At 47.3% G+C, this 13159-nt stretch overlaps 2 protein-coding genes across 3 annotated transcripts in view; both read left to right on the top strand.

The window, feature by feature from the left end:
• LOC117192384 (neogenin-like) overlaps positions 1-13159 on the top strand; it is a 78518-nt gene that overhangs the window by 21986 nt on the left and 43373 nt on the right.
• On the top strand, positions 4851-9988 carry LOC117192385. 2 transcript variants are annotated; one of them, XM_033397054.1, is made up of 2 exons: positions 4851-6065; positions 7357-9986. In XM_033397054.1, the coding sequence occupies exons 1-2, from the start codon at positions 5420-5422 to the stop codon at positions 7437-7439; spliced, it is 729 nt and encodes a 242-aa protein (XP_033252945.1). In that variant the 5' UTR covers positions 4851-5419; the 3' UTR covers positions 7440-9986. The 2 variants fall into 2 exon arrangements, with proteins under 2 accessions (XP_033252945.1, XP_033252944.1); XM_033397053.1 differs by having other exon boundaries at positions 4862-6065; positions 7357-9988.

The raw sequence follows: 13159 nt of genomic DNA, 5'->3' as shown, positions 1-13159 counted from the left end.
GAGCGACATGTTATTCTAATTTCGCACCCCTTTGTCATACACGATTTTCTCCCAGCTTCGCTTTTCTTTTCCCTCTGAGGGTGCGCTTGACAAAATAAACATTTCCATATGGCCCAGGGCCCAGGGCAGTGCTATGCGATGTGTCGTAATGTGCCACAAAGGAAGAGCCGGAGAATCGGAGAGAGTGGTGGTTGGATGGAGACGAAATGAGGTCACTCTTCTTCACTGTTGAATGCAGACTAATTACGGTCCGAAGCAATGTCTTTCAATTATGAGCTGGTAAAGAGACAGGCAGAGAGAGACAGAGAGACAAAGGCGGCAACACAGGAACAGGACAGGGCGCAGAAGTGCTGACAGTGCAAGCGAAAATACTCTGCTGATCTTTTTGCGCACCGATCCACATGGAAATATGACTAAGACGCTAAAAGGATGCCCAAAGAATTTCGATATAGAGGAAATGTCTCACTCTGACTGGCTGGCACTTATCGGATGTATGGATGGATGGATGGACTGGACCCATTCGTCATCACAGATTTACATAAAGCCAGGGGGGCTGCACCCAAAAAAACAGAGACGAACACAAGACCAGTAAAAACTCCCGCAAGCCCTCCTCCGTCCCTCGAGTGTCGTCCCTTTCCCACCTCTGCTGGATGCGTACCTGCTGCTGGCAGAATGCAATTTCGGACTTCGTTCGAAGCTTCTTCCTTTTGGCAATTCGACATGACAACATGAATAATTCACTTGAACCCGCCACAGCCCCTGCACAACAGCAACAAGCGACCGAAAGTGAGGCTGCAGACCCAAAAATCCTCAAAGTTCAACAAACTTCGAGACTTTGGTCAGAGAGAGCCAGGTGATCTCAAGAAACCAAAGAGGAAGTGGGAGGAAAGACAGATCCTTGGGAACACATATAGTAACACACCTTGCGAATGCCACAGCAGAACTGAGAGCGGGAGTCCAGGAAATGGCGATTTGCATTCTGTGCCGTCATATGGGGGTCCCCCGTCCCCACTCCAGTTCGTAAATCTCACACCTCTTAGGAGTCAGAGTCCGGCTCCTCCGTCGCCAGACTGAAGCTATAAAATATCAGAAATTATCTGCCTCCACGCCTCGAATCGCACCTTTCGCAGTGCCAGGGAGTGGGCAACGAGAGCGAAACGGAAGTCGGCAACAGTTTTTTTAAATGCAGTCATTTAGCCAAAGTGCCAGCCAGGAGGCTCTACCCGGCTCTAGGCCTAAGATCTTCCCAGTGCCACTAGTGCCACGCCTTTGCTGGAAAAAGAACTCAATTACAAAACAAGCAAAACGACGAGCTTCATAATTATTTTGAGCCCAGTGGAGCGAGCGATAAGCCAGCCCCGAGTGCCGGGTCCCGCTCATTCTCTATTCGTTCTCTGCTCCTTCTCTCAAGGCGCGAGACAACGACAGACAACAAGCAACAAAGTAAACAAAAGTTTTTGCATTATTGTACCTCGGGTACTCGGTTCGGCGTATGGGATGGGTATGCTGGATTGGAGTCTCGGAGGGAAGCCTCGGTGTTATCTGATGCCCAGGATTAAGAATACCGGAAAAATGCTGCTTGGCTAAGGGATATCGTCTAGTCGTAGCATCCACTAGGCGCCTCTTATACGCTCTCGTTTAGTTATTCTCGCGTTGCTCTTCGGGTTTCAGGTTTCCCCGTGTGCCCATGGGCCACATTAATTGAAAAAAAGTCGCTCGCTTGGCTTTGGTTGGCAAGCAAATGGAATTGGTCTTGGCTTTGGCCAGCTCCAAACTCCACCGGGCACTGGACTACTCCCCAGCGCAGCGTCCCCTTCCATTCGACGGGGGATTATCGGTCATCAAAATGCTGGGCAGTGTGCCCCGAGATAAACTGCGGCCATGACTGCCTTTAAAGTAGATCGATCGTTTGATTGGCGACGGAGAAGCGGTCCCCCTCCACTACTCACATATCTTCGGAGCTAATCTAGCAGCGGCCTGCAATTGCCATAGAAAAAACGAGCCGAGCTTCGACCAGACTAGCCACTGCCACAAAAGCAACAACAACAATGGCGACGACAATGTCTGAGAGACAGGGGCAGAGCTGATCGGGGGCCCAGCCAAAAGTTATTTGTTACAACAGGCCACAAGACTAACGACGCGACGGTCGCAAGGGGCCAGACGACGAGAGTTTCGTTTTGTTCCGATCCGTTCCGTTCTGTTCCGTCTCTCGATCGAATCGAATCGAATGCGATCTGATCCGAGCGCCAATCGTCTCGGGCACTCGGAGTACTCTTTGGCTCTAGCTGAATGAGCAGCGCAGGCAGCCGTTCGTAGCGTAGCTATTATTTTATTATTATCTACAAAATGCACGAACATTATGGCACTTACGAGCCGCGACGCGAGGCGGATGCAGAGCCACGGCAGTCGGTCGTCGGTAGTCGGTCGTTGGTCGTTGGTCGTCGGTCGTCGTGTGGTTTCTGCCTGCGGTTGCGGTTATTGCACAGTGGGATGGATGCTCTGCAAATAGGATAGGGGGCTCTTCCTTGCTTCCCAGTACTTTTGGGAGTGCTCTTCGCCCAACTCATTTAGCATTTAGCACTCAACTCATAATTGAAAAAGCCGCAATGGGAATATTATGTAAATGATGTAAGAAGCTTAAAGGGGAAATTCACAAAATTAAAGCATTTCCCAGCCCAATCTGAAGTCTAAAGGGCAAGAGAATGCTATTCTCGTATAGACTTTTTTGCAGTTCCTGCCACACCACGCAAGCTTTAAGCCAAGCAGCTCTGGTCCTCTCTGTCTTCCAGCTGGGCATGATCTTATCTCAACTGCTGTCCGCGTCCGCGCAACCTAAGTAGGTACTAAGTGCTGCATATATCATAAACCCGGCCCCCAGCCCCTTACCCCTCTTCGCATGCCCATCGTGATGTTGAACTGAACCCAAAGCGGGGCCAACATTTGCTGCTGTTTGCAGTTGTGTTACTGGAAGCGATTGCAATTGCAATCGCAGTCGCTGGATTAGATGTGGCAGCGGCTTATGACGCGCCATGTCCATGTGTGGAGTTTCCTGGTTAATGGCAATTATCCGCCGAAGCAGCCACAGCTGGGGGGCGTCTTCAAATTGAGGCGTCTGTCGTGGGGGGACCTGTCTGGGGGCGGGGAGCCATATGACATTTGCCATAAAGTAGAGTAAAATGCGACCAGCCCGGGATGATTTCAGTTGGTGTTCAGATCACTTTGGCTTGTAGTTTGCTGGTGGAGCCATTAGGTTGCCATCTTTATGAGGAGCCAAATTATCCGGACACTTTGAAGATGCAGCTCCAGAGTGGCCAAGCACTTGAGTCTGCATAGGAAGTCAGTGTTTGGGCCAGCAGTGGCTTGGATGCTGCTTTGCGGCTCTCAGGGGCTTTCCGTATTGAGGTTGTAACAGATAACGAAGCAGGAGGCTAGGATGTGAAACGGTAGACGAGGAGATGGAGAGTATGATCGAGATCCATGCACGCGTTGTTGCCGGTGTCATGGTTAGTCGGGTAGAGTGGGGGAGAGTAGGGAGAGATCGCGTCACGAGGTCGAGCATTGGGAGCAAAGACAATAAAAAGAAGTTTCGCGTGCGGTTCAAGGTTCAGACGGAAGAAATTTACAGAGAAATGACAGTGTAGGGAGATGAGTCAGCGGAACTTATTCGAGCGGGAGTTGCTTGCGGTGTCATTGCAACTCGGTATGCCCACCCTTCCTTGATCGCACCGGTCCAAATAGGCTGAGTAATGGGTAACGATCCCTAAAATAAACGCTCTACTTCTGCTAGGTTAATCGCAATCATAAGTTCGGTAGTCGATAGATTCGGAATTGCTGAAAGTTGCTTGCGAAAGAGTAGAAGAAAAGAAACACGTGAACACTTGGATTGCTCAGCGTTACAGTACGGCTGGGAAGTTTACGGTGGAGGCATATGGGAGAGAGAGAGAGAGAGAGAGAGAGAGAGAGAGAGAGAGAGAGAGAGAGAGAGAGAGAGAGAGAGAGAGAGAGAGAGAGAGAGAGAGAGAGAGAGAGAGAGAGAGAGAGAGAGAGAGAGAGAGAGAGAGAGAGAGAGAGAGAGAGAGAGAGAGAGAGAGAGAGAGAGAGAGAGAGAGAGAGAGAGAGAGAGAGAGAGAGAGAGAGAGAGAGAGAGAGAGAGAGAGAGAGAGAGAGAGAGAGAGAGAGAGAGAGAGAGAGAGAATATCCCGAGAGAGAGAGAATATCCCCAGATTTTCCTCCTTTGCAGGGGGGGAAGGGGGTGTGGCGAAATTTTGAAACAAACTCGTCTCGGTCCGATATATTAGGAGTGTGGATACCACATTTGGTTGTCTTTGCTTTTATAGTCTCTGAGATCTTGTTACTGTTTTACTGTAAGCAAAGCCGGCTATGCTACGTGTGTGTTAGAGACAGGGCGAGAAAAAATTAATTTGTTTTCTTGATGTTGGCTATAATAATAATACGATCCAATTCAGATTCTGCAGTCTAAAAGATATAGTCATTCTCTACGATTCTGCGTTTTTGGTTTCTTCATATCTTTAAAATTGTGGATGCCACAGATTTTCGTCCTTTGTGGGGGCGCAAGTGGGCGGGGCGAAGTTTTTAAATATTCTTGTAGCAGTGACATATCACAGAAGTCTGGATCCAAAACATCGTTGCTCTAGCTCTTATAGTATTTGAGCACTAGGCGCTAATACGGACGGACAGACGGACAGACAGACAGGGCTCAATCGACTCGGCTACTGATGCTGATCAAGAATATATATACTTTATGGGGTCGGAAACGATTCCTTCTGGACGTTACACACATCCACTTTTACCCCAATACTCATTTTGTGTATCGGGTATAATAACAGAGTGTGTGAGAGAGAGAGAGAGAGAAAAAACAAACCAATAAGAAGACGGTTGAAGCCTGGTCATCTGAGCAACAAGTGTAAATCAAAACACACATGTAAACAATGCAAAGGTCATCACCATTCACTACTCCATTTACCAGATACTACATCGGGTATTATCGTGACCTTTGCGCAAACAAAAGGGGATAATCAGAGCAATTCAAACGCGCATTATAACACTTCGGTGACTTCAAGTCACATTGCCCAAGCAGAGGGCACACCATCGATTGTATGTGCGCAAGGCACTACACAATCTACTCAAGCAAAAGGATTGAACAGAAGCATATTACCCACGGCCATGGTTTATGTTAAAAACGCAAATGGGGACTACATAACATGTCGCGTCTTATTGGATACTGGCTCAGAACTCTCGTATATATCGGAACGTTGCATTCACGCTCTTGGATTGGCACGTTCACAATCACGCATCCTTGTTTCGGGAATATCTTCAGTAAAAGCCGACACCACAAGGGAATTCAGCACACTTCACATCAAGTCCCGAATATCTGAGGATTATTTGACTGTAAACGCCCATGTACTTGGCAGAATCACTTCATCAATGGGAAGGCAAAACATTGATGCATCGGCACTCGATGTGTTTAGTGATCTTCAATTGGCTGGGTAGCGAACACGTATGGTCTACATTTACAGGAAGGAAGATGTATGACAGCAAGGGTAATCTTATCGCCATTTCATCAATTTTTGGATGGGTTATTACGGCACTCATGACACCCCAAGCAAGCAACGCAATTTCACTAACAACAACATTGGATATAGATGCTTCGCTCCAGAAGTTTTGGGAGCTGGAGAACGTCGACTGCACGACCAAACTTGAACCCGAAGATGAACAGGTCGAGAAACACTTTCTCACCACACACACTCGCGATGCAAATGGGAAGTATATCGTGGAGCTTCCATTCCACACCACACACCCGGAATTTGGAGATACTCTACAAGGAGCTCTACAGCGTTTCCAAATGGTTGAACGTCGCTTGCAACAGAATGAGCAGCTACGAATACAATACATACATTTCATGCGAGAATATCAGACTTTGGGACACATGCGACAACTGCACACGGAAGAAATCACCTCTGGGCAACATTTCTACATGCCACACCACCCTGTGTTGGGTCGAAAACTCCGAGTAGTTTTCGACGGGTCATTCCGCGACGCCAATGGTAAGACTTTGAACGACACTCTCTTTACAGGGCCGAGCATTCAACGCGATCTGTTTGCTGTGTGCCTGCGCTTCAGAATGTACAAATTCGTATTCTCAGCGGATATTGTGAACATGTTCCGCCAAATATGGGTCTGCAATAAGCATCGAGATTTTCAGAGAATCGTTTGGAGGGAAGATCCAAGCGATCCAATCAAGCACTTTCAACTATGTACCGTCACCTACGGAACTTCATGTGCGCCATTCCTAGCGGTTCGGTTGTTGCAACAACTGGCTTCGGATCATCATCATGAATTTCCGAATGCTGCAAAAATCCTACTGGAAGATTTCTACTTTGACGATGTTCTTACTGGATCAAACAGTGAGGATGAGCTACTGCGGAACCGGGAAATGGGTATCCAATACCAAAGGCATAGCAGAGGAGGATACCGACGCCTACACACAACCAACTCAATGGTCACCAGTAAAGGTTCTGGGACTCTACTGGCATCCTGGAAAGGACACGCTAACATACAATGTGGGTCTATCTGCAAATCCTAACTGCACAAAAAGACAAGACTTGTCCGATGTTTCACGGATATTCGACCCACTTGGACTCTTGGCACCCGTCGTGGTTCAGTTCAAGATTCCTTTTCAGCGACTATGGTTACTCAATCTGGATTGGGATGATCCACTTCCAACAAAACTGGCGGACAATTGGCTGAAGTGGCGCGCTGACCTCGACACATTGCAGCAGTTTCAACTACCACGTTTGGTTGTCAACTACGCAGACAACATCGAGTTGCACGGATTCTCCGATGCTTCTATCAAGGCATACGCGGCGGTAGTTTACAGCAGAGGAATACACGACGACGGCTCTGTGTCCGTATCTTTAGTGGCTGCAAAGACAAGGGTGACTCCACTCAAGCAGCAATCCTTGCCACGCCTGGAGCTTTGCGGAGCACTTCTTCTGAGCCAACTCATACGATCAATTAAGGCTGGATTACGACACAAAGATACAACTGTATTTGCATGGTGCGACTCTACAATTGTATTATCGTGGTTATCATATGCACCAGCCCAGCTGAAGACGTTTGTTGGGAATCGAACCTCGGAAATTCTGGATTCCATTCCATGCCATGCTTGGCGTCATGTGGACTCCAAAACAAACCCAGCTGACTGTGCGTCCAGAGGCCTCATGGCTGCCGATCTCATCGACTTTCGGCTGTGGTGGACTGGTCCTTCATGGATCCGTGACAACGATCAATTCTTGGTAAAGTTGAACAACTCAAAGTTTTACGTTACTCTTTCAGAAACTGGCATACAAAACGAAGTCAAAACCAATTGTTTGTCTACATTGGCCGAATCACAATTGGATAACCGCTGGAAGAACTAATAGCCCGAGTCTCCTCCTGGTGGAAGCTGGTGCACACTATTGGCTATGTCCTTCGCTTCATTCAACGCACAAAACATCCATCTCGGGACAGGAGCTCCCAATCTCTAACATTTCATGAGATACGGACTGCACGGATTCTGTGTTTGCGTTACGCGCAAACCTGCTTTCAAGATGACTACCAATTGCTACTTGCCAAGAAGCCAGCTTGTGAAACTGTCACCAATCATTGACAAAGACAATCTACTCAGGGTCGGCGGACGATTGCATCACTCTCAATTGCCAGAAGAGGCGAAACATCCAGTTTTGCTGCCAAAGACTCATCGCATCACGAAACTGATCTTGGAACACGAGCACCGGGTCAACCTCCACCCTGGTGTTTCTGCACTCTTCGTAATTGTTCGGCAAAGGTTCTGGATATTTGGCGCACGTAACCTCGTACGCAAAATCACGCACGAATGTTTGGCATGCTTTCGACAAAGACAGCATACATCACAGCAACGAATGGCTGATCTACCCAGCATTCGTATCACACAAGCACTGCCATTTGTCAACACCGGTTGCGACTATGCTGGGCCAATCCTTCTCAAGGATGGCAAGGTTCGCAAGCCACGTATAAGCAAGGGCTATATATGCCTATTCGTTTGCCTGGTCACATCGGCAATACATTTGGAACTTGCCACGGATCTCACCACTGAAACGTTCCTGGCTGCACTGCGGCGCTTCATATCTCTACGTGGCAAGTGTGCCAAAATCTACAGTGACAACGGCACAAATTTCATGGGCGCGAAACGCTCTCTTGATGAAATGCAAACCCTACTGGCGTCACAGCAACACACCGACCTGGTTACTCATACCCTGGCGGATGACGGCATACAATGGGTATTCATTCCGCCTGGCTCACCTCATTGGGGTGGAAAATGGGAATCGGCAGTTCGATCTGTTAAACTGCACCTTCGACGAGTCGTCGGAACCTCAATGCTTACATTTGAGCAGATGCGCAAGTCAGCGCAGTGGTCAACTCACGTCCTCTATGCTACACACCGGATACTGAGGTCAACTATTTATCGCCGGCTCACTTCTTAATTGGACGACCATTCACCACTATACCGGAGGCTGACTTGGGTCACATTACTGTGGGTCGATTGGGGTACTGGAAGAGTATCCAGTCCATGTACCAAGGCTTCTGGAAACAATGGCATCAGGAGTACCTGACCACTCTTCAACAGCGTCCAAAGTGGACCACGTCTAACCCTAATATCTCGATCGGAGACGTTGTGCTTGCTAAGGAGTCCAACAGCCCACCGGCTTCATGGCACATCGCAAGAGTTATAGAAGCCTATCCAGGAAAGGACGAACTGGTTCGAGCTGTCAAGCTTAAGACCGCATCTGGAGAATTAACCCGACCAATTACTAAAATCGCGGTATTGCCCCGTTCCGAAACTTTGTTTCAGGGGGGGCCGGGATGTTGAGGAACGTATAACAAGTCCATCGCTAAGCGAAGAACCATCAGCAAAGGAGAACAAGATGAGAATGGAAGAGACGAAAATTTGTATACACACATATTCTTACCGCCGCTGCGACGGCATTTTCTCAGTACCAAATAGACATCGAACTGGACAAGAACAAAATAAATGCGGTCCACTAAAATCAAATCCGTCGAGCATATTATTCGCGAACAGCTTGGAAAATCCCGAAAGAACACCGGAAAGCTGAGAATGATATACTAAACTTTATAGTCCAAAATATTCCTATGAAGCTAAATGGAGCTATGCATCTTTTAGCGTTTACCCTTCTTTAGACTACAGGGTATTCGGAGACGAAGCAAAGGCATTTAATTATGCTTCGGCTGGGAACGTTCAATGTCAATCAGGAAAGCTCTGTTTATTTTTTATGCAAACACTGTCGTTGCTGCCTCTCGGTAACCCTACTCATAGATACATAGATACATACATATGTGCATGTACACAGGCAATTATTGATGTCAATCAAATCATTTATAGAGATCAGAATCGTTGGAGCTCTCGTATGTAGAATGAATTTCAATTCGAATCGAGGAGGAGTACAAGTTCAGGGACAGCCATCAACCATCATCATCATCATCATACGTTTGTCATTTGTTTACCCGCACAAATATTCCCTTTCAAATCTCGTCTCGTCTCGTCTCCTCTCTCTCTCTCTCTCCCTACCATTCACTCTCTTTGAGGAATGGCATTAGTTTTGGGTAAATATTTTCCAACAAATATTTAACTTGACACCCAATCCGGTGCGTGTGTGTGTGTGTTCACTCTCCCCCACACAGTTCACCTGCACTCAGGTAAGTTTGTGCTATCTCTCTCTCTCTCTCTCTCTCCTTAGGGAGTCTGTTTCCAACAGTCCCCCGTTAGTCGTTTGCAAATGTTTACCGCATTATCGGTATCCAAAATGTGATTGTAACTGATTCATAAGTCAACTCATTCCCGTCATTCGACTGGCAATTCACCAAAAGCCCACTTTCGAGCAGGGCCCAGACTGTACTGTACCGATATGCAACATAAATCACCATTAAGCAAGAAATAAACAAAAATCTAAGCGGACTCCACCAACAGAAAAAAATAAATAAATAAATGAAAATTCACTTAACTGCGTTTCGACCAGGGGGCTTGCCCCACGACAAGGAGGATGAGGGGAGGATTGTTGTTCAATAAACCTCCTCGAGTTGTGTTTGCTTTATTGATTGCCTTATCACCAGCTCAAACTTCGAATCGGATCGGACGTCGCTTTTACGTTGCACTCAATTTTCATTTATCAACAACGAGATAAATGTTGTGTTTGCTTTATTGATTGCCTTATCACCAGCTCAAACTTCGAATCGGATCGGACATCGCTTTTACGTTGCACTCAATTTTCATTTATCAACAACGAGAGAGAGGGAGAGGGAGACAGAGAGGGGGAGACACGCACGCACACAACAGACGTCCGACGATCTATAGATAACTTTTTCGGGGGTCAATTTTTGGAATCAAGCTCGGGGCTCGACCTGCAGTTGGGGCGCACTCTCTGTGCGTGCTGTCATAAATATGTATGAGTGCATCTGTGTGTGTGTGTGTGCATAACGGATTTATTGCTTCTCCCCTATCTCCTAGCCCCTCCACTCCCCTCCTCTCCGCCGTCCATCAATTGGATATGCAATGCATCCACCAAAAAAGCGCTTTCTATTTATAAAAGTTGCCTCTTGTTGTGGCAGCTCTCTTGGTAGGTTATATGTCCAACAGTTCTCCCTCCGTGTTGCCCCCTAATCAGATTCGCATTCTTCCTTTGACATTTCAATTTTAATTAAGATTTTCGGTTTGTTTTGCGCGTAAATAAACAATTGATTGAAGGGTGTGAAGGCATAAGCCTCCACAAAAGAGAACCAACACGAAAGAGAGACGCATACTACGCAGCAAAGAGAGCCAGCAGGGAAAAGAGCGAAGCGGCAGAGAAGCCGTCGATCGGTCTTACGCCCACGCAGCCGAGGGAGAGAGCCGACGGCGAACCATGCAAACACCCCCGAGCCGAGGCCGGCAGCCGAAAGCTGCGCAGCAGCGAAGCGGAAGAGAAGCTGCAAAAAGAAAAGCAGAGGCCTGGCACGGGCCAGCGCGGGCCATGCTCGGGAGTGATCTCCAAGGGCTGAACCAGAACGGTTGGGAAAAATAAACAGTGCCCGACCCCGCGAGAAGTGAAAAAATATATAAGTCGTGACCACCGTGACGAGGACAGGCCGCCGGACCCAAGGAAGGGAAAACAAGGGTGAGCCACCTCACGTATGTGAGCTCTGGGGGGATAGATCGGTGCAGTAGGCAGGGGGTAAGCTCAGGAGTAGGAGTTTCCCAAAATGTTAAATGCGTATCGATATCCACAAGGTAGCTATTAAATTTTTGTCGTTTATTCCCCCACAATAAAGACACCCACCTCAACCCACCGGTTTTAGAACTTTCGCCCGTAGGAGTCCCTCAGCCCCTCCCCCTCTCTTCCTTATTCCCTGGGGGCCCGGCGAAGTGGATGTGAGTCGTGGATCATGCGGCATCCACCAAGCTGGGCTTCCCTTTCCCATACCTTTCTCCTACACCCTCGCCCAGGGGACCCGGCGACGCAGATGTGAGTCGTGGATAATGCGGCATCTGCTAAGCTGGGCTCCCCTACCCTTCCGACCCCTGACCCAAACACCCCTTTCCCGCCACGCATGACCCCCAACGCACGTCTCTGCAGCTCCCCAAGCACGGGTTCACCCACGCCTCGATCCACCCCACGGGTGCGCTTTCGCTGCGAACGGCTCTCCCCTTAGGTCCTCACACAACAAATTTTGCTGTGGGGAATAGTGTTGGGTTGTTCATGAACGAACGAACAAAAATGAACTATTCATGGAAGTGAACGAACTGAATAAGTTCATCTTATTCGTTCTTTTTCGTTCATCGTTCTTTTTTGTTCATCGTTCTTTTCCGTTCGTTCTTTTTTGTTCATTGTTCTTTTTTGTTCATCTGTCGTTCTTTTTTGTTCATCGTTCGTTTTCGTTCGTTTTTGTTCCTCATGTTCGCTATGTTTGAGCTCTTTTTGTTTTGCTCATTTCGTTTTGTTCGCTATTTTTGAGTTGGTATGGCAGCTCTTTTCACATTTTGTTGTGGCGGACTCTGGCAAGAAAGTTGAAAAGAAATTTAAACTGTTTTGAAATGTCGCTTAAACGTAAATTTAGTGCTTTATGGAATCACTTCGATGCCATAGATGACAAAAAGGCAAAGTGCAAGTACTGCAAGTCGGATTTGAGTATAGCCGGAGGTTCACAGAGCAATTTAACACGGCATTTGAAGTTGAAACACCCAGCTTCTCTCGATGAAATTGAACGACAAGGAAGTACTGAAGCCAGTTATTCTGCCGCCACAACATCGCAGCAAGAAATAACTGCATTTGTTCAGAAGCCACCGACAGCGCGTAAAAGTGAGCAATTAGACAAACAGTTAGTGCGAATGATTTCCAAAGGCCATCATGCTCTCCGGATCGTGGAGGAGCCGGATTTTAAGAAGCTGATAGAGGACGTTTCAAATTGCCCTGGATATAAGTTGCCCACACGTAAAACGCTGTCTAATGTGCTACTTCCAAATATACACAGTGAGTTAATTGCCAATGTGAAAGAGAAGATAGCATCTGCATCTGGAGTTTGTCTCACAACTGATGGATGGACATCGCTCACCAATGAGAGTTACATAGCTGTAACCGCACACTTCATAGACAAGACGAATATGGAACTATCTTCGCATATGCTAGCTTGTGAAGCGTTCGGTGAGAGGCACACAAGCCTCAATCTTTGCTCTTTTCTTCAGAGTGTTGCAGCTGATTGGAAAATTTTAGATAAAATTACTGCAATTGCATCAGACAATGCTGCCAATATCGTATCAGCGATAAAATTGGGAAATTGGCGCCATATTCCATGCTTCGCCCACACTTTGAACATCATTGTACAGAAAGCACTGGGACCAATTGACAGTGTAAGGGTCAAAGCAAAGGCAATTGTAGAATTTTTGAATCGCAGCTCATCCGGATTCAAGAAGCTCAAAGAAATTAATAGCCAATTAAATCTTCCCGACCTTAAGCTGACACAAGATGTGCCTACACGTTGGAACTCAACATACAAAATGTTTCAGCGCTTGTCTATTTTAAAAGATGGAGTTATGGTGGTCATTTCCCTTCTACGCCCTGAACTAGTACTG

Source organism: Drosophila miranda (assembly GCF_003369915.1).
Source record: "Drosophila miranda strain MSH22 chromosome Y unlocalized genomic scaffold, D.miranda_PacBio2.1 Contig_Y2_pilon, whole genome shotgun sequence".
NCBI lineage: Eukaryota > Metazoa > Arthropoda > Insecta > Diptera > Drosophilidae > Drosophila > Drosophila miranda.
Note: the sequence above shows the minus strand (reverse complement) of the source record. Positions and strands in the feature narration are given on the sequence as shown.

Coding starts and splice junctions, on each gene's coding strand:
- LOC117192385 (XM_033397053.1), top strand. CDS start 7,554: ATGAGATACGGACTGCACGGATTCTGTGTTTGCGTTACGCGCAAACCT.